At 35.1% G+C, this 22,179-nt stretch overlaps 1 protein-coding gene across 1 annotated transcript in view; it reads left to right on the top strand.

Annotated features, from left to right (window-relative positions):
• The first annotated feature begins 451 nt into the window (after positions 1 to 451).
• The window catches only part of NDC80 (NDC80 kinetochore complex component), a 42,255-nt gene continuing 20,527 nt past the window's right edge, over positions 452 to 22,179 (top strand). Inside the window, exons 1-10 of the mRNA XM_054583823.1 lie at positions 452 to 561; positions 2,028 to 2,105; positions 4,900 to 5,023; positions 5,122 to 5,294; positions 5,948 to 6,050; positions 8,061 to 8,150; positions 10,321 to 10,414; positions 11,674 to 11,780; positions 12,513 to 12,657; positions 15,354 to 15,559. Of these exons, the coding sequence (XP_054439798.1) occupies positions 461 to 561; positions 2,028 to 2,105; positions 4,900 to 5,023; positions 5,122 to 5,294; positions 5,948 to 6,050; positions 8,061 to 8,150; positions 10,321 to 10,414; positions 11,674 to 11,780; positions 12,513 to 12,657; positions 15,354 to 15,559 (1,221 nt within the window). The 5' untranslated portion in view covers positions 452 to 460. The remainder of the gene's footprint in view (positions 562 to 2,027; positions 2,106 to 4,899; positions 5,024 to 5,121; positions 5,295 to 5,947; positions 6,051 to 8,060; positions 8,151 to 10,320; positions 10,415 to 11,673; positions 11,781 to 12,512; positions 12,658 to 15,353; positions 15,560 to 22,179) is intronic.

The raw sequence follows: 22,179 nt of genomic DNA, 5'->3' as shown, positions 1-22,179 counted from the left end.
GAACTGTTTGGTGTATTTGAGATACTAGTGTAACATTCTAGTGTCCGTGTAAGTACATCTGAAAGTCTTAATCTTAAGAGTACATTTCAGGTATTGATTAGGAGTGGGCACATGGGTTAGACTGTAAAAGTAGATTAATGCAGAAGCATATATTGAAGAAGAAATAGATGCTCAAACCAAGAAGAAAAAAATTCTGAGATGTTCCCAATTAAATTACAGCCGCCAGAGAGGGAGAGAAAGAGAACAGTTAGCCTGGTAATATTATAGACGAGCTAACAAAAGGCTGCTCAGATTCCTGTATTTTTGTGGGAATTTAGGATTAACTTCAGGGAAAAGATTATCCTGAAGAAACAATAGAATTAGCTTCCTTTCTGTTTGAGGATAAAGATAATAGTTGGTGCTTAGTAGTGCCGCCTGAAAAGATTTTTTAATACTGAATTCATGAATACAGGTCATAAGCATGAAACGCAGTTCAGTGTCTACCGGTGGTGCTGGCCGCCTCTCTATGCAGGAGTTAAGATCCCAAGACTTCAATAAACAAGGCCTTTATACCCCTCAAACGTAAGTACTTCGTGCTTTCTCATCTTGGACAAAAAAATCTTTAAAGGTAGTTAATACAAAGCTGTAACATGAGTGATGTCGTGATGAATCTTGCCTGTTCTGCGTGGTAACCTAATTTGAGTCAATGAATGTTAAAAGTGGGCCTATTACTAGGTGTTGTGTTTTATCTCATTTGATCCTTAAATTTCCAAAGTCATGTCTTTTGCAAGGCAACTCCTAAAATTAACTCCCTTCAGCACTCTTTCTTTTTTCCTTCTTTACTCTAGAACTGCTTGTTTGAGCAGGCTCTGTGCAATAACTTTCAATTTACTAAGATGTATTCAACTACCAAAGTTCTGAAAGGAATTTTTTGCACTGATGATAAGCTGCAGTTGAGTAGCAGCCTACAGAACACCACTTCTCCAAACGTATTTTCTCAAGATTCCCTGGGTAACGAACTTACTATCATAGTTTTCACCTATGAGTCATTTTCGTCCAATTAAGAGTGGGCTCTTAGTAAGTTACTGTAGGGCTGTATCGATACTTTTCTTACACCAAGTGACAAAAAAATTCTGAAATAAAATTACAGCTTATAGTGGCCTCAGAGTGAGAGAAGAGACTGTTAACCTGTTAATAGCTGCAGGCCCGCTCTAACAAAATACTGTTCACATTTCTGTATACCTGTTGGAATTAGGATTAACTTCCAGATGGCCATTATTGTGAATATCTAAAAGAGACAATAGCCAGGTGCCGTAGAACCCCAGGAGCCTCTACTTGTTATTTACACATAAACTTTTTATTCTGTTGCCCACAGCTCAGCCACAGGAGTGGACACTTCTTCCTTATAAACTCCGCACCTATCCCAGAGGTAGCCCCACTTCAGCTTCTCCCCCAATTATGTCTATAGCTAATGTAAAATTTTTCAGAACAGCTTACATCTCCCACTCCCCACCCCTACATTTGATGTATAAAATAGCTTAACTCCAGGACATAAGACATGTTGTCTTTTTACCTTGCCATACTGCTGGTGGTTAAGATTTCATGGCCAAGGACCTGGACATTTTTGCTTGCAATGGCCTAATAAATCTTTTCTTTTAAAAAAGACTTTCAGCCATTAAGTTAACATTTTTTGTTTAACACAAGGTGTAAGTTTTTCTTGCTAACTGTTTTTAAATTACAGTTACATAGTATGAGCCTCTATTTTTAGAAATTTGAAATATTTATATATTTTTATTCCGAAGAAAAATTATTTGTATTGTTGTATATTACATATGCCAAAAGATTTGTCTTGACTCGTATTGGAAGCAAAAAGGCTTCCAATTGTCAATGTTTTGGGTCTGTAATTTAGATGATTTATATTAAGTGTAACTGTGTTCATAATTTTGAATTATTTTTGTAGGTAATAGGGAAAATGTTTGGTTCTGACATATTTCCAAAAGTTTCTTGAACTAATATTTTAAAGAGGTTGTTTTCCTCCCCTCTTAAAGCAAAGAGAAACCAGCCTTCGGAAAATTGAACATAAACAAGCCTACATCTGAAAGAAAAGTCTCTGTATTTGGTAAAAGGTAATGATCTTTTTCATTAGTTCTAATGAAGGGATTCTTAAAGCCATGAATTGGGCTAAATGCTCTCTGGGTACAAAAAATTAGATAGCATAGTCCCTTTCAAGAGAAAGTTTTAATCTAGTTTTCCTTTGTTTAAATGGTTATATCTGCTTTACAATATGCTAAAGACATATCAGCACAATCAGACTATTTCATTGTTACAAGTAAATAGTTAACTAAAAATTCTATACCTAGTTTTCAGATACCATGGAATCATAGCATTTACAATTAGGAGGAACCATCATCTAGTTCAATATTTTAAGCCTAGACTTTTTTATATACTTAAATATTAAGGACTCCAAAGACCTTTTGTTTTGTGGGCTGTACTACCTGTTGTTATTAACCATATTAGAAATCAAAACTGAGGAAACTTTAAAATATGTATTAATTCAATTTAAAATAACAACATATTACATGATAACATAAAGAACATGCTTTTAATTTTTAAAAAATTCAAAGCAAAACTATTTCAATAAGAAGAGTATCATTGTTTTACATTTTTGCGAATCTCATTAATGTCTGACTTAAGAGAAGAGAGCTAAATTCTCATATCTGCTTCTGCATTTAATCTTTTACAATATCGTACACCATACAGCCAGCCTCTAGATACTCCACTGTAAAATCATGAGGGAATGGGGCAAGTAACATCTTAATTTTTTTATAAAAATACTTTTGGCTTTTCATATTTCCTAGGTCACACTTTGAGAGCCATTGTCTAAAGTAGATTATTGGTTGCGTGACCTGAAGGTGGAGCAGGATTGACTAAATGAGAAGTATAAGACTTTGGGGATGATAGAAATGTTCAATCTTATTGTGGTAGAGATTACACAAGTGTATATATTGTTAAACCTCATTAAACTGCACATTTTTTTCTAAGAAAATTGCACCTCAGTAAAGTAGATTTTTTAAAGAAATGTTCAACCCCAAAATTGAGAAAATAATTTTTTTTATTTCACCAAAACAAAATATAACTATGTTTTAAGATAAATCTGTTTGTTCAATTGTTTTGAAAGTATTTAGAGATGAAATATTTGTTATCTTAGGAAAAGTCTTGGCCGTGAAACCAAATTAAACTTTTTCCATTTGATGAAAAATCTCCAGGCATTTTTGTAATGTAGCTTTTATCTCAGAGTTGAACTTCAGAGTTAGTGATAATTATAAAGTCTAGCATTTGCAGAATACTTTTATAAACCAAACATTGTTTTAAGTGCTTTATTTATATTAACTCTTTTAATCAGTCCTCAGAACTGTCCTGTAAGGTATTATTATTGTCTCCATTTTACAAATAAGGAGATTGAAGCGCAGAGAATTTAATTTACCCGAGGTCATACAACTAGTAATAGAATTTATCAGACCCTTGTACTAGATCCTACGCTCTTAAAGTATAAGTTAATGATGCAGTATTTTGACTGGGAAATTCTCTTATAATTCGAAAAAGGTATCTATTAATATAGTTTAGTGTAGAGTAAGAGCTGAGACTATATGTGTATTAGGGGTTAAGCAATAGCAGTACAGAGAAAAGTGGTTCTCAAATTAGCAAGTTCTGAAGGGAACAAATTAGCTAATTAGGACAGTGGAGTGTGAGGACATAAGCTAAAAGAACTTTAGAACCTGGGCAAGAGAGAACTTGAATACAGCAGGCAAACTCACAGGGAAAAATGAAGTTTTGATGAACATGGTTCAGATATCACAGCAAAGTTCATCGTACAGTCATCCCTAGGTATCCTCTGGATATTTGTTTCAGGAGCCCCTACATATACCAAAATCTGCATATGTTCAAGTCCCCTATACAAAATTTCATGGTATTTGCATATGACCCACACATATCCTCTCGTATACTTTAAAAATCTCTAGGTTATTTATAGGACCTAATACAGTATAATGTGTAAATAGTTGCCATACCATATTGTTTAGAGACAATGAGAAAAAAATCCGTACGTATTCAGTACAGACACAACCATCATAAACCTAACTACATAGTACATGTCGTCAACAACATAACTTTTTTGTTGTTAATATTGTCTATCCACGGTTGGTTGAATCTGTGGATGTGGAACCCACAGATATGGAGAGCCAACTGTAACTCAGTTTTGTGGCATCTGTCCATTAAAGAAAGTTATAGTTTAATAAACTACAATGGTGAGCTAATTGGATCACATAGGTAGGAAAAAGAAACCATGCTAAAGATTTAAATAAATTAGTTACTTTTTTGGGAGACAGGCTTGGAATGGAACTTATATGCTATAGCCATTAATGACTAAAAAAATCACAACATATTTATGGTAGATTAACAATCAGATACATAATATTGCATGACATTAAAATGTTCAGCGATAAAAGTATGCACAACCTATTTAACATCTCAATGGCAGTCTTTCCATAAGAAATAATGGCAAATACAGGGATTGGGAGTGAAGGAGCCTTCATGGAGGAGAAAATAGGATGGTGAAGGGACTTAGGTTATTGAATAGGCTTGGAGAACAGTTCGTGCAGAAGATCTAGTGGACTCAAAATGCACATACTTAGAGGACAGATCTAATGCAAAGCACCAGAAGTGTATTTTTTAAAATAGTTTACTCTTCGTTATTTGCTCTTTTTTTCTGTTTAAAGAGAATTCTGTTTGCTTAAATAAAAATTAAAGAATTGTTAAACTTTAATGTTTGATACTTACGTTAAAATATAAAATCACCTTGAAATAATGTAGACTTGACCACAGAAGGAAATAGTTTTGACTGGTTTTTAAAAATGTTTCCAGAACTAGTGGAACTGGATCCCGGAATAGTCAATTTGGAATATTTTCCTGTTCTGAAAAAATCAAGGACCCAAGACCACTTAATGACAAAGCATTCATTCAGCAGTGTATTCGACTACTCTGTGAGGTATTTTATAATTTTAAATAGTCTGAATTGTGTTTCCTTAGTATTTTCAATAATTTTTCTATCATAAAATGTTTGGTATTTAATAAAAATTATTGTAGTTTCTTACAGAAAACGGTTATGCATATAGTGTGTCCATGAAATCTCTTCAAGCTCCTTCTGTTAAAGACTTCCTAAAGATCTTCACTTTTCTATATGGCTTCCTTTGTCCTTCGTATGAATTTCCTGACACAAAGTTTGAAGAAGAGGTTCCAAGAATCTTTAAAGGACTTGGGTTAGTATACTATGTTTCTTATTAGACTAGACAGAATGTTGGAACACAGAAGAATCAAACTTAAGAGAAATAATATATTTTAAGATCACTATGGGCAACATATGTAGGATAACTTGAACGACTCTTTGGAGGTTTTCACCTAACTACAGATGATAGGTCTGAAGGCCTTCAACTACTGAAATGATAAAGAATAAATAGGATGGGCTGGATACCACAGAGTTCATAAAGGCAAAAAAGACAGGACTGAAGGCCTGGTGAAAGTGGGGTGAGATGAAGTTAAAAAGCTTTGTAAACACAGAGGGAAGAATGGATTTGAGGATGAGGAGTTGTGTACATATGGTTTATTTGGGGTACATTTAATTTGAGAAAACAGACCATCTTTTAGGAGAGAAGTTCAGCATATTGGTTGTAAATCACGTTCTGCAGCATAGGGGATATATATACCCAGTAATCTGCAGAGAAGAAACCAAAAAAATATACAAAATCCTTTGAGAGTAAGAGACTAGGGATAGAATCTCAATAAAGATCTTCTAAACAAGTGAAGGCTGTTGGCGTATATGTGGAAGTTTTTAAATATATTTTATTGCTTAATTTAGACATCACTGTTACAAACTCAATTTATTAAATTAGTTTATTTTTTCTAATTTTTATAGGTATCCTTTTGCATTATCCAAAAGCTCCATGTATACAGTGGGGGCCCCTCATACATGGCCTCACATTGTGGCAGCCTTGGTTTGGCTAATAGACTGCATCAAGGTATTTGATTTTTCATTTTTAAATGTATACATAGAAAACATTTTTTCCCCTCAAGGTATTTCTATTTCTCTCCTAATCTTGCTTTTACCAGTTATCTAAAGTCTACATCAGTTTTCATTTTTCAAAGCATACCTGATTTTAAATTCTTTAAACTGTAAATCATGGTTCCAGAGGTGAGGGGTAGGAAGTACCACATTATCAAGGAAAAACCTCAAGATTTTCTTGAGGTTTTACAGCTCAAGAAAGTGAGTCAATAGGAGATTTTTTCCCCTGTAATATTTATTTCTTTCCCTTTTCTAAATTAAAATTCATACTTATTTCAAAAAGTTTTGAAGATGCAGGAAAGTATACACGGAAAGTGAGGTACCCATATCCCACAGCTCAGAGACAACTTAAAACATTTCCTTGAGGTATATTTTTGCTGTGAAAATTATGTATATTTTTTAAACTTTCGATGCATGTTGTCAAATTCCTCTCCAGAAAACTTGTACTAGTTAAAAGCTCCTCAACAAATAGCTCCAGTAGTCTAATTGGAGGAATTAGCTCTTATGTGTATGGTGCAAATATTTTTTTCCCTCTTTTTCCATGTGCTGTATTTTGACTGTTCAGAAGCGTAAATTTTTATATAGTCTAATACAGTTTATTTTTATAGCTTCTGAGTTTTTTACCCTATTTGGTGTAGGGTAAATCCTTAAAACCAATATTGTCCCTTTGGCATTCTCTTGCCCATCAGCTAGCTCTTAACTAAATGTAGTCAGGCACTAGGTGGATAGATTTTGACCCAGTAGACATTCTGCTGTGTTCAATACACCCAACTGTTAAAAAGGAGTAGAAATCCAATATCCCAGTTCACTAATGCAACTCAAGTTCTATTGAACTTTATATAGCATTTATGTATTCAGTTTGTTTCTCCTCTGTGATACCCATGTACATTGGATAATCACCTCTCTGCTAGCACCACCAGATACCCTTGTTGCTATAATGCTTTACTCTTCTTTAGCCTAAGCAGTTTATGTCATTGTCATATGGTTGGGAGATAGCATTTTTCACAGTCATTACAGGAAGTCTGCGAATACCTACTCTGGCTTCTATCAGCAAGTGGGCTTTTGAGATGCCTCCAAGTCTATTATATATAAGTTGAAATTCCCTCCTTCATAGGTTGGTTTGCTTGAGGTGGTAAAACTGAACTATAGCAATTTAAGAATCAATGAGAGACTCCTCACGCAGGATTCTTATATTGATCCTTACAATATGAAAATTTAATGAAATATTTTCAGCAGAAACCACCTTCTTTTACACACCTAATGCATAGTCTTTTTCTTAGAAGCTTAATGATCCTTATATTAGATATACATTTATATCTTCACATTTAGAGCAATTTCACTTAAGTTTTCTAATTATTTTAATATGAAAAGTTATATTTTTAAAACAAGTTATAAAAACAGTATTCCAAAGGGAATTACTATGCCTTAAAAACTTTTAGCCATTTTTCTTTTAACTTAGAAATTATAAACATCTGAATGTTATCATTATCTGTAATCACTTTGAAGTTTAAACAATTGTATTTTTGAAGATTTTATATTGTAAAATTCAATCTAAATTTCATATTTGTACATACTGAAGGAGTCAGTAGGTAACTTTTGAGCACTAAAATTGAGTTTATATAAAGGAGAAGTAATTACTATTGGTTCACCTTTTATGTTTTGGAATCTCAAAGAGTTGCGTTAAAATGTGTGTATATGCTTTCAGTGGGTTAATAGAGTAAAGATCAGCATTTTTTCCTCTATAGAATAGAACTAAATATGAAACCCATCCTTTTTTAATCCTAAAGGATTTAGTTACTAAAATAGCTAAAGGATTATGTTTTAAAGCTCAATACAATAATCTCTGAACAGACTTTCAAGCATGCAGTAATGTAAATGCATCTAAAAATGACTAAAAACAGTGGACAAAACTTGAGGGCTTTGTGTTTTTCTCATAAACTTAATATGTTGCTTGTGTACTAATTAGTTACATACTGCCATGAAAGAGAGCTCACCTTTATTTGATGATGGCCAGCCTTGGGGAGAAGAAACTGAAGATGGAATTATGTATAATAAGGTACCTTTCATTACCATAAACGTTAGTGTTTATCTTGATATTATTAACTGAATGTGTCACTATTGAAGTTAATATGTTCTTTTGTAGAGCTTTCTTTTTGCTTCCTAAAACACTTCTAAAATTAGTTTTTTTTAAAAAAAAGGTGGTAAGTGGATTTACTCTTAGAGTCACATTGTAACTTCCTGAAATTAACTAGGGGAAGAAACTTGAAAATGTTAACTAAGTAAATAAAAAAATGGAAGGCAATTGGCTCTGGCTGGTGTGGCTCAGCGGATTGAGTGCCCACCTGCAAATCAAAGGGTCGCTAGTTCGACTCCCAGTCAGACATATCGCCACTTAGAGTGACCACTTCCAAAAGTAAACTGGTAATTGAAATTGGTTCCCAAACCACACTTATCAGAGCCCAAAATTTGTAAGTAGCCTAACCCTATTTCCTAAAACACACAAATTCATGTATCCAAATGGAGCAAACAGCTCTAAGGAATAAATTTATAATGTTGAGATTAAACATTAATGTCCCATGGCATGCGTAAAACACCTCTCACCACACAGAGGCCTAAGAAGAAAAACCATTATCCCATTATGTGCTCTAATTCATAACATCACTCTTCGGAGCATTTTTCATAAAAAGAATGTAGAAATAACTTCAGGCTCATCTTTTTTATTACTAACTGGGAAATAGTTCAAAGATGTTTTTTATTCCTACCTGGGAAATAGTTCCTATCAACTGACTGACATGATATCCTTGCTTTTAAAAAAAGCAGCAAAAACAAAAACGATGCCCCTTTACTACTTCAGCTGTGATCCCTGTTCTCTCAAGTTGTAATGTGTGTACTGGATTGGATTTATTTGTATCTCAGATTTCACCCAAATGTAAATACAACACTTACTAAATATTATATTTTTGACATTTATTTTAAAGGTTAAACCAGTAAAAGTTATACTTGTTATTTTAGCTATTATTTCAAATGTCAATATGTAGAGAAGTACTTTGTTAACCACAAAGTGCTATTTTTAGAAAATTATCAGAGTATTTAACTTGAACAGATTCTGAGCTTCTGCTTTGTGGGGTTCAGAACTCTTTTATGTTGTTTTTTTTAATCTGAAATATCAAATTTGACCAAGCTTAAGGAAACTGATTCATTCTCATTGAATTCACAAGAGACTTACCTGATGTAAAATGAAAATATATTAATTTACCACGAGTGTTACACCTATTTAGTTACAGGAATACATATTCTGCCTATTCAGAATACTCCTTTCATATCAACCAAATAATAAGAAGCTTGCTTAGCACAGAATCAGTGCAAAGGGAATTGGTTTGTCTTGAGGGATATCTACTTCATCTAGGCTATGGAAAATTATGATCAGCCATCCTTAACTCCTAACAAAGTATGCATCCTCTGTGACCAAAATAACGTATAACTGCAAAATATATTGTTACTTTCTCCTGGATAAATATTAAGTATTTAAGTAAGGATAGTATTCTACTGTTTAGATCTCTACCAATCATGCCATTTTTTAATCTGAAGTTACAATGAAATTATAACCTTTATTAATTACAGTACTTTGCCATGTGTAGTGCATACTTTTTGCCCAAATATTTGAGGGAAAAATAAGGAATGCACATTATACATGGGTAAAATACTTGCAAGTCATGGGTGTAATAATCCTGTCTATAATATGCACAGAAATGTGGGAGCACATTATACGCAGCAAAATACAGTAATTTCTGGTTTTCACAACTAGACTTTGTGAGTTTAACTGGAGTTATATGATTAGTGATTCATTTTTTTAATAAAGTAGATTATCCCTAAAAATAAATGTTTGTGCATTTTTTTGTTGAATTGTGAATTTTAGAATGAATTAATAAGCTTTCTTGTAGGACCTCAAATTCTGAAGATACGGGGTTTGTTTTACTGTTTATTAAATATCACCTTTATCCAAATTTAATTTTTTTTTTTATCCTCAGTATTAGAAGCAGCAGGCTAAATTTGTGCAGCGTAATTAATGATATACCCCACATTTGTGTCTCATTTGTAGAAGTTCATATAGCTATTTAGTATTCTGGAGTTTTTTTTAAATTCAGATTTAAACTCCCACTTAGAAAAGTGAAACAAATTAAATAGAGAATCATTGTTTTGTCTTTAAATCTGCTTAACCCAATCAGTTGTTTTTGGACTACACCATAAAATGCTATGAGAGTTTCATGACTGGTGCTGACAGCTTTGAGGAGATGAATGCAGAGTTGCAGTCAAAGCTGAGTAAGTGTTATTCCTCATGTGTTTGCTTTTGGTCATTTATTTAACTCAGCCCATGGAGTTGTAGCTTAGCTTATGCTACCCAGTGTTTATATAAACTACTGACTTTAAATTCATTTGGATGCTTACTGATTTTTATTTTCATTGTTTTTTTTGTTTGTTTGTTTTTGTGAGGAGACATAACAATTAAGCAAAAAGAATACTGATTTGGAGTCAGACCCTAGGCATTTCCCCTTACTGGCTATCTGACCTTGCAAACTACTTGTTAACAAAGTTTTGCAAGATGAGATGGCCATACATAAAGTATCAAACACACTACCAGGAGCACAGAAGATAATCAGCAAGTGTAATTCCTCTTGGAGGAAATTATTTCTGTGATATCTTTGCTTTACTATTTGAGAAATTAAAGCACCAATTAGTCAAAAGACCTAAGGCCACTTTCAAAATTGGTAACAAAGTTAACAGACCATTATATTTCCAAAGAAAAATGTTTCTACTCAACTATAATCTAGTGACATTCAGTACTTACTGGCTAACTCTAAAATGTTCCAGAGGTATAGTTTTAGATTTTTATTTCTTTTATTGAAATAGCATTGTTTATAAAATGCCAGAGTAGTGGGTAAAGTAGATCAATTTGTTTATAGCTCTTCCTCCAAAGACAATAAAATCAATCAAAACAGGAAAATATTGCCTTGCCACTTTTGGCAGAAAAGATGAAAACAGTCCTTTATGTTCCCATGGGATGTGCCTTCCTAAAGAGTAACCAGGGTAATTTCAGCTTCTCCACATGAGAAAGGGAGCAAAGTAAATGATGTTTTATAAGAGGAAAATTCATAGTGACCTAATACAGAAAGCGTCTATAGATGAGTCCTTTGGTATTTCTTTTTAAAATTCATCATTAATTGTATATATTTAGTCTATACCTATTCTGTGCCAGCTACCATTTAGACACTGAGGATACAGTAATGAATAAGTGATAAAAATTCCTGCCCTATGAGTTTATATTCTTTTAGACAGAGACAATAATCAAATGAACAACTATAAGTCAGGGGTGCTAAGTGCCACGCAGAAAAATAAAGCAGGACAAGGAGGTAGAGAGTATAGTGAAGAAAGAATCATTTGCTATTTTAGAGAGGGTAGATGTCCTTCACTGATAGTGTTTTGCCAGAAACCAAAAGGAAGTGAGAGCAATGGGAGAAACCTGGGGAACAATGTTCTAGGCAGATTTGAGATCTTACGACGTTTTTGGGTTTTGTCTCCAGAGGATTTATTTAATGTAGATGCTTTCAAGCTGGAATCATTAGCAGCAAAAAACAAAGCACTGAATGAACAGATTGCAAGATTGGAACAAGAAAGAGAAAAAGAACCGGTTAGTAAACATGCTTATCTTCAATAAGCTTATACATTTACGTAGCTCTTTTGGACTATTGGGTCTCCTTATTGACTGTCAGCTATTAAAATTTTTTAGAAAATAGAGTAACAAAATAAATTTCTTAAAAGTAGGATTTTTTTTATATAGGACAAAACTCCCAGTGAAAACATGTTTAGAGTCTCTGGAGCTTTGTTTTCCCTTGTGATCTATCAGTATTGGACTAATGATGTTCAGAATATGATGAAAGAGTCCTACCTATTTACATAAGACAGAAAAGATTTTGAACCAGGTCCCTATGTTATATACCTCGAGGGAGTACTATTTACAAGAGCCCTGAGTTTTGTAGTTAATGGAAAAGAAATGGTAATAAAAGGGTTTATATTCTATACATTGTATTCTAAGAACATTCTAAAAGCTAAATGATAGTATTCAGATATCTAATTTTATTTTGTGTATTATTGAAGCACCTAGACTGTTCTGTAAAATAACAGATTTTAAATGTTTGTGCTTTTTCACTCTGGCTCTTGACTTTTTCTATCCCAAAATGACTTCGTAAAAAGTACATCTTAATTACATAATAACAGTAAAGTCCCCTGGCTCTAAAAATGAAAGAGAAACTCTAATTTACCTTTCTCTAAGATAAATTTAAGTAATCTTGCTTTAATTTCAACTAAAGTGTGGAAATATTATTGATGAGAATAACTAATTTAATGTTCTTTTATTTTAAAGAATCGTTTGGAGACATTGAGAAAACTGAAAGCTTCCTTACAAGCAGATGTTCAAAAATATCAGGCATACATGAGCAATTTGGAGTCTCATTCAGCCATTCTGGACCAGAAGTTGAATGGTCTCGAGGATGATATTACTAGAATAGGTAAGCACCACTAATGCTAAAAGAGGTTATTCAGAATGAGATGGGGACCTGTGTGGGATTTATCACATACAAAGAGACACCTTTGTCATCTATATCATTTTTCCTTTAGTGGTAAATAGCTAAACAGGCTACCAAGTTTTCAGTGCTTTCTGTAGTAGTTTTTTGAGGCTGCTATAACAAACTACCATGAACTTGGTGGCTGAAAACAACAAAAGTTTATTCATTCACAGTTCTAAAGGCTAGAAGTTTGAAATCTGGCAGGAACAACTTGCTCCAAGGACCATGGAGGGGAATCCATTCCTTGCCTTTTCCAGCTTCTAGTGTCTGATAGCATTCCTGTGCTTGTGGCCATGTCACCGCAATCTCTGCCTCCATTCTCACATTACCTTCTCTGTGTGTCTGTCTCTCTTATGTCTGTGTTAGTTTCTTTTTTCATCTATCCTTAAGGACATTTTTGACAACATTTAGGGCCCACATAGATCACATCTTAATCATATCTGCAAAAAATCCCCTTTTCCAAAGAACGTAATGTTTACAAACTCCAGGGATTAGGGCTTCATATCTTTGGCTGGCCATTCTTCAACCTACTATACCTTCTAACATTTTCAGGCACCTGGCTTTTTGAAGCCAAAAGGGACCTAACCTAGGAACATATCCTGCCTACCTATAAATATATGTTCTATTCCACCTTGTAATTAATAGCCAAATTCTTAAACCACTGCTAGCCTCAGTGTACTATAATTCTCTTACCCTCCATCACTACCTCCTTCCTACTCAGCAGCTTAAGCTGACAGAAAATATGATGAGAAGATGCAAGTACTACAATTCTTATGAAGCAGGAGCCCAACTACAGAAAGCTTGTTTGTAGCCTGTGTATTCGTAGCCTTGTTTTCATAAACACATCGATCTTAATCATAACACACCGAAAATCCTATTGTATATGATTGGATCAATACTTCTCTAATGCCAGAAGGAAAGCAAAGAAAGTTACTACAAATCTCAGGGCCACTGGACAGTAGTTACAAAGTAAGTAACTATATGGACCTACTCTACTATTTTCCCAGGTCTTTGCCTGCTTCAATTTTATTTTTGGATTTTAAAGGCTGTGTCTGTCCCACATAGGAGTTGTGTAGGTTGTCCTTAGAATATTTAACTGTTGTGTTTTGTTTTGTTTTGTTTCATTGTATTTTTTTTCCATTCCCATTCAGTCCCATTATACCCCCTGCCCCTACCCCCCAATCACCAACCACACTATTATTCATGTCCATGAGTCCTTTTTTCTCTTTGCTCAATCCCTCCATCCCCTAACCTCCCCACCTTAGCTGTCATCCTGATTTAACTCTTACCCTGTGGAATATTGACCATGTGTCAAGGATAATAATTTTTGGGGGGATTGGCTGAATCTTTTTCCCCAAATAACTCTATATAATACTAGATTTGCTCTAAACCAACTCTTTGAATAGTTTGTTCACACTTGGTCCCTAATACTTGTTCTCCATCATTACAAGGAATCCTAGACTAATTTCTTACTATAGCAATGTTTATCATGCAATTAAATCAATACTTTATAATATTAACATTCTATCTTCTTTATTGGTATTTAATCAAGAATTTTCATTCTCCTATTTTTTGTGTGAGAATTTTTTTCCAAAATTGCAAACCTAGTAAGAGGGAAGTACTTCAGCAATCATTTGCATCCCAGAATGATTTAGTTTGAGACAATGATTTGACAACTCTTAATCGAAGATGGTTTCATTCTGGGTATTTTAACTTTCTGGATTTTTGAAAGCCATTCATGTCCAAAAGCGAATGAGACATACCTAAACTGTATAGATATTGTACATTTCAGATTATTTTGTGTAGACTCCTGTATAAAATTTTACCTAAGCCCACAATTAATCTATGAGTTCAGATGCAGTGCCTTCTGACAACACTGCTACAATTAGTTATAACAAAGCCAAGATTTGGATCCTTTCAGCCTTCGATGATTTCTCTTGGCCCTTTGTGTCATGAGCATCCTCATCCATTTATCCAGCCTGCTCAAAAATGCTGTCATATTCTTTATAAACAGTGAGTCACAGAAAGTTAGAAAACACTATCCTGTATAACCCAAAATATTTCAAGTTGTATAACTTCCTCTTTGCATAATGATTTGCTGTTTGTATGTCCCATATTTTCTTGGTACAATATAGTCATTCTTGATTACAAATTTTGGGAAATAGACAAAGCAAGAACCTAATCTCTATGGTTATGTAATATCTGATAAAACCACTGAAATGTAATGGAATAAGAAAAAACTAATGTATTTTAATACAAATATTTTTGTTTGTGAAAAATTCTTGGGTTTCCTAGCTTATTGCAGAAAATTGTGTAGCAGTATTAAAAGTATTTGAACTGAATATTGACAGACTATCCCTTTTAAGTGTAACAATTCTTAATTGTAATCATTATGTATAGGGTCATATTTTTTCATGTAGCACTTTCTGAAAGTCATAGTATGGCAGTAGGGAAATAAGGTTCATATAAAACTGTCATCTTTCAAGAATGTTATCAACAGAGTGGGGTCAAAAGAGAAAATTATACATGTATATAACTTGCATATTTAGACACCTTAATTGAGTGTGTTAAATAATGGCATAATTTCTTTATAGGAATTGTAAGAATTTAACAAGTTTGTTTTTTTTTCCTTGATGCAGAACTAGAATGTGAAACAATGAAACAGGAGAATGTTAGATTACAGAATATTGTTGATAACCAGAAGTACTCAGTTGCAGACATTGAGAGAATAAATCATGAAAGAAATGAATTGCAGCAGACCATTAATAAATTAACCAAGGACCTGGAGGATGAACAACAACAGTTGTGGAATGAGGAGCTAAAATATGCCAGAGGCAAAGAGGCGGTATGTAGTGTTTCCAGAGCTGCCGCTCACCAGAACAGACCTGTGTAAGGGTCTGTCCTACTTAAGAACTGATTGTGTAGAGTAAATTGGCTAAAGAGGTAAAATTTTTAGCTTTGACATTTTAGTGAAACACACTCATCCCTTTATGTCAATTCAGTAACATCCCAATTTCTTTCAGTCAAATTTAAGGTAGATGTTGTTTTCAAACAGTAAACCACAAAATAAGCAAGTTTCTCAGACCATGAGAATAATTTTTGTAAGTCCCACGCCTTTTTTCTAGAAGATGATGAGTCGCCTCTTAATTTACCTATTAACTACTGAAACATGTATTTAACTTCTTCTGTGTACAACTCATCATGCTGGGCATGGAGGAAATAAAAACAAAAAAACTTATCTTTTTTCCCCTCAAGAAACTTCTAACCTGTTGTAGTAGATATTTTTCTACCATGGGATCAGACCTCTAATAGGTATTTACATAAGGTACTGAGGAAGCATGTAGTATATCTAACCCAGATTTAGGGTGCATTATGTAGGGAGATGGATATGGTGGGAGGGTTTTGTTTTTGTTTATCCTTACCCAAGGACATTTTTTTTCATTGCTTTTAGAGGAAGGGGAAGGGGGAGAGAGAGAAAGGGGGGAAAAAAAACATCAATTGACAGCCTCTTGTAGGCTCCCCAACTTGGGATCAAATCCGCAGCCTAGATATGTGCCCTGACCAGGAATTGAACCCACAACCTTTTGGTGTATAGGATGATGCGCCAGTCAACTGAGCCACACCAGCCAGGGTGGCTATGGTGGTTTTTAGAAAGGCTTCCTCAAAGAGGTAACACCTGAACTGATTTGGAAAGTCTAAGGAAGAGTTAACATGACAAGATTAGGGACAGTCAGCAAAGAGTATATGGGAACACAGAAAATAGCATGATGCACTCTGGTATCCTAAGCATTTCATATAGCTGATGCTGTGAGGGGGACACAGAAACAGATGAGGCTCAAGAGATGATCATGAAACAGTAAAGATTCTTCTCATATTTAGCAGTTTGGACTTTATCCTGAAAAACTCTTAAGAAGCCCTTAAAATTTTTAAAAAGGTATGATCACATTTCAGAAAAATGTCAGTTTTGGTAATGTGAAAAATATATTAGAAGGTAGCAAAACAGTCAAATAATAATCTGTGGCAGTAATATTGTGAGAAATTACAAGCTGAATTTGGATAATGCTAGTGAAGATTCAAAGTGGGTAGATTCTGACTACCTAGGAAGTAGAGTGAAAAAGAGCTGAGAGAAAGGGGAAGCAGTCACAGTGTCTGGCTTCGATGATTGAGCAAGAGTGGTACTACTCATCACCCTGAAATAAAAGAGAAGTCGCAGGTCAGGAATGGAGATGGTCTGCCAGATCTGTTGTGTTCATTGGGCATCCGAGTGAAAATATCTAATAGGCTATTGTTATATGGGTCTGGATCATCTGGCTTTGTAATGCAGATTCAGTAAAAATCAGTATTCAGTAATGTTGTGATTGAAACCACCAGGGGTACATGAATTTACCAAGGAAGAATACATAGGAAGATAGAACTCTGGGAACACACCTTGGACAGATAAAGGTTCTCTAAGACAGACCTAAAAGGAAACTAGGATTATCCAGAGAGGTCAAAAGAATAGAAATTACTTAGCATTGTCAGATGCAATAAGAGGATTCAGAAGTTTCTGTCAGTTTCACTTATAGTGGTGATCTCCATCAAAACCAAATTATTTGACTTCATTTTAATCTTATAGATAGTACATTATCATTGTAGCCAATATTGCTGAGAAAGTGGGCTTACTCACCATAAGAATTTCTAGACAAAATTTATCCTTATTATTATTGGCAGTTTTATAAATGTTCTATACTTCTGCCTTTTTTTCATGTAACATTCAGTGTATATGAACTTTTCAGCATTATAATGTACATGACACCAATGTATTCTAAAACAATATAATAAATTAATAGGTTGTCTGGGGACATTTTTCCTGTGAGTTTCACAGCAATCTTTTCTGCTATATACACTATTTGCATTCCTAAGAAAACTTATATAAAACTTCTTTTAACTTTTTGTTTTTAAGTCATGTTGATTCTATTACAGTTGTCTGAGTTTTTCCCTGTTTCCCCCCCTCCACCCATCCCACCCTGCCACCCTCTCCCACGGTCAGTTCCCACTCTGTTGTCCATGTTCATGGGTCATTCATACATGTTCTTTGTCTAGTCACTTCTTTCCACCATTGTCCTCCTTCCCCATCATCTCTGGTCACTTTCAGTCTGCTCCATGTTTCCACATCTGTGGTTTATTTTGTTCGTTAATTTATTTTGTTGAATAGATTTCACTTACAGGTGAGATCATATGGTATTTGTCTTTCACCAACTGGCTTATTTCACTTAGCATAATATTCTCCAGTTCCATACATGTTGTAGCAAAAGGTAGGAGTTTCTTCTTTCTTTATTTTTTTAAATGCAGATTCATTTTATTTATTTGTTATTTTAAATGTCAAAATTCATTATAAAATATTTAAATATTTAAATCCATTATAAAGTCTCAGCAATTAAAACAACATAACACTAGCACAGAAATAATCAAGTAGATCAATGAAATAAAATGAGCATTCTAGAAACAAACATATATAACTGTCTAACAATGTAATATATGACTCAATATTTCAGATCAATGGGGAAAATAAGGCTTATTCAACAGATAAGGTGCATAGACCACTATTACTTGAAATAAAACAATATAGAGCCCTATTTCACACATACAAGAAACATTCAGGAGAATTAAAAATCAATATGTAAAATCTAAGGAGTTTTAGGAGAAAATACAAAATAATATTTTTCTTACCCTGATATAAAATACTGACAATATGACTATATTAAACATTTAAGACTATATAGTAATAAACATGTAAAAAAACTTGAAGGACAAGTAATAAATTAGGAAAGTATTTGCAACACATCTAGAAAAGGGTTTATAGTTTTTTGGGGTTGGTGGGGGGGAATCCTATAAACAATCAAAAAATGGATAAAGAATACCAAAAAGTCATTTAAAGCTTTTTTAAAAATAATAGAAATAGGCAAGAAATATACAAAAACAGGTTTAGTTTCAACAAATAATAAAGGAACAATTAAAATACATCATATCATGTCATAATAAGAAGTATTAAAACTATTTGTAATATCAAGGATTGGTGACTGTGAAAAGAACTGGGTATTCAGAGACTCTTTTTCTCCATCTTCTTAAAGTAGTTCCTTTAGCATGTTTTGCAGTGCTGGTTTGGTGGAGGTGTATTATTTTAGCCTTCTTTTGTCTGGGAAACACCTTATTTCTCCTTCCATTTTAATTGAGAGCCTTGCTGGGGAGAGCAGTCTTCGTTGCAGGCCTTTGCTTGTCATGACTTGGAATATTTCTTGCCATTCCCTCCTGGCTTGTAGTGTTTCTGTTGAGAAGTCAGCTGCTAGCCATACCAGGGCTCCCTTATATGTTACTACTTTTTCTCTCTTGCTGCCTTTAGGATTCTCTCTCTGTCATTGATATTTGCCATTTTAATGACGATGTGTTTTGGAGTGGGCCTCATTGGGTTCCTCTTGAATGGGACCCTCTCTGCTTCCCGGACTTGTGTGACTTTTTTTCCTCCTCCAGTTAGAGAAGTTTTCCATCATTACTTTTTCCAACACATTCTCTATCCCTTGCTCCTCTTCTTCTCCTACTGGTATCCATATTATGCAGATATTACATTTCAGGTTGTCCTGCATTTCCCTAAATGCCTCTTTATTATTTTTGAGTCTTTTTTCATTTTCTTGCTCTTTCTAGGAGGTTTTATCTACCTTGACCTCCAGCTCTGTGATCGACCCTGTGCTTCATCTAGCCTGCTTTTGATTCCTTCTACTGTGTTCTTCAATTCAGAAATTGTATTATTCATTTCTTCTTGCCTGTTGATAGTTTCTATGTCCTTTTTCATGGTGATATAGTTTGCGGTAAGTTCTTCCTAGTTTCCCTGTAGTTTTTGGTAAATCTCTCTCAGCTCACTGAGCTCATTGAGCTTCCTTAGAACCGTTGTTTTGAACTCAGTGTCTGATAGTTACTTTCCTGTATTTCATTTAGTTTTTCTGGGGATTCCTCCTTTCCCTTCAATTTGGTGGGTGTTTCTTTTTCTTCCCATTATTCGTGAGCCTCTTCTTTTTTTTGCTTTTGCTTAAATTGATCTGTCTTGATTTCCTGACTTTGTGATGTTAACTTCTATGACAAGAGACAGTTGTTTTCTCTTTCTGGATCTGCCTCTGATGATGTCAGATGTTGTCCCTGTGTGACCTTAGGCAGTCTGTTTGAGACTTCCAGGAATCTATCTGTGGCTGTCTTCTTCCTTCAGCTGTGAATCTTGTTCCTCTGCACTCAGCTGTCAGGCTTTAGGCACCACAGAGTGGGGCAGAGTCCCACCTTGCGGGGGGGGGGGGCGCGGGTTATTGGGTCCTCTCACACTGGTTCCGCTCAAGCGAGTGGTGTGCCTGAGTCAGATGGCTGCTGCCATATGGGGGAGGAGTCAGCACCTGGAACCCCCCAGCTACTCTTTCCATTCTATCCCCAAAGCCTCCATCTCCAGTCTCTCCTCAAGTGTCACTAGGCCACTCTGCACCCTGTTTAGCCTGAGATCATCTATATGTGACTGCCACGCTGTGTTTAGCAATGAGGCTTTAGCACGAGTGGGCCAGGGCTGAGCCCCTCCTGGGTACAGGGTTATTGTGTCCTTTCACGCTGTTGCCACTCAGGGACATGGTCTCTCTAAGCAAGATGGCTGTTGCCACATGGGGGATGAGTCAACACCAGGATCCCACCAGGTGCTCTCTCAGTTCTCTCCACAAAGCCTCCTTCCACAGTCTTTCCTCAGGTGTCTCTAGCCCACTCTGCCCCCGCCTTTGCCAGAAACCAGGGTAAGTGGCTGCAAATAAAAATTTAAGCGTTGGTCCTTTAAAAGGATCTTTGCATCTCCAGCTGCCTGTCTCTGGCAGAGACCAACCCTACCCCTTTTGCAGCTGGCTGTTTTCTGTGTATTTTGGGGGCTGTAGTGCTGTAGGCTGGAGATCCCCGCTTATGGTTTAGACTCTGCACTTCTCCGGGGGATCCAACTGGCCGTTTCAATATCCATCTGGTGCTGCCTCCTATGGGCGCCCCACCCACTTTCTCGAGTCTCTACCCCACTCCTTACCAGTTGGGTTGTGCTAAAGCTGGTTCTCCTGTCTGTCCGAGATTATAAGTCTCCTCTCTTACTATTGTTCAGTCTTTTGTTCCAGGTGATTTCTCCACAATTTAGTTGTAATTCCAGGATGGTCCTGGGAGCAGATCAGTGTCACTCCCTCTCCTTCGCCATGTTGATTCTTTCAATTCTAAAAATTTTTTTTAAGGAAAAGAAAAGAAAGCCTGTCTTTTAAAGCCTCTATTTTTGAGAGTTTCATATTTAATTTTGATTTGAGGTTTTTTACACTAATATTTCAGGTTTGTGTTTTGGGGTGTTTTTTTTTTAAGATTTTTATTTTTAGTGAGAGGGGAAGGGAGAGAGAGAACCATCCATGTGTGAGAGAAGCATAGATCGATTGCCTCTTGCATGCTCCCAACTGGGGACCTGGCCCACAGCCCAGGCATGAGCCCTACTGGGAATCGAACCATCAACCTTTCAGTTTGCAGGGCAATACCCAACCCACTGAACCACACCAGTCAGGGCAGTATTAGTCGCTGTCTTTGGGTCCAAAAGTAATGGCGTTGTTTTATTCTATTACATCCAGCAGTTTCCTTAGCACAATTTTTCTTATATATATTTATCACCATTGTTAAAATGAGAAAGTAACTCAAATGCAGTTATGTTTGTCTATGGGGGATAATACTGCTTTTTCATCCTGATCACATTATATAGTATATTTTAAGTATAGTACAAATAGTTTCTTAATAAGTTTCTTAACTTCAATAATAGTTTCATTATTAGAAATATGTATTTTAACACCTATATATGTAATTCTTAATATGGAATAGACAGTTCATTATGAAAAATAAGCATTTCCTCCACCTTTGGCCTTAACTATCTGTACTCCCTCATCCTCCTAACTCTCTAGGTAATCTCTGTCTTCATGTATTAAGGAGAAAAATATGCATTTAAAAGAAATAGCCTGTGGTGGTGATCCCTAAAGTTTTTGAACATAGAATTTGGTAAGCCGTTGCGTTAGCCCTGGATTTGCCACCTCATGCCTGTGTCACTTCAGTGTGTCATCTAATTCCTCATTGCTTTAGTTTCCTTATTCATAAAATGAAATTTGGTTAAACTAGATTGGTGAATCCGAAGTGAATTACTTCAACAGTTATTAATGAGCATTTTTTATCTTTCAAATACCATGTGGGAAAGGAGAAGTTAGGAATCTCTAGACTAGGTAAACTCTGAGTTTAACTAGCTAAACTAGCTGTACTAAAAAGAATGCTACTTTTGATTTGGAGGACCAGGCTGAAAGGAGAAAATAATCTGGGGAGTAGATAAGCAGTGGCCTAATGAGGAGCCAGAATAGATCCATGGACACTGAGAACAAAGCTCTTAGGTAGCAAATAAGAGAGACAGTATGA

This window comes from Pteronotus mesoamericanus, unplaced genomic scaffold, assembly GCF_021234165.1.
Source record: "Pteronotus mesoamericanus isolate MK-2021 breed Mesoamerican mustached bat unplaced genomic scaffold, CSHL_Meso_final contig_74, whole genome shotgun sequence".
NCBI classification, from domain to species: domain Eukaryota; kingdom Metazoa; phylum Chordata; class Mammalia; order Chiroptera; family Mormoopidae; genus Pteronotus; species Pteronotus mesoamericanus.
This window is presented reverse-complemented; position numbering and strand designations above follow the sequence as displayed.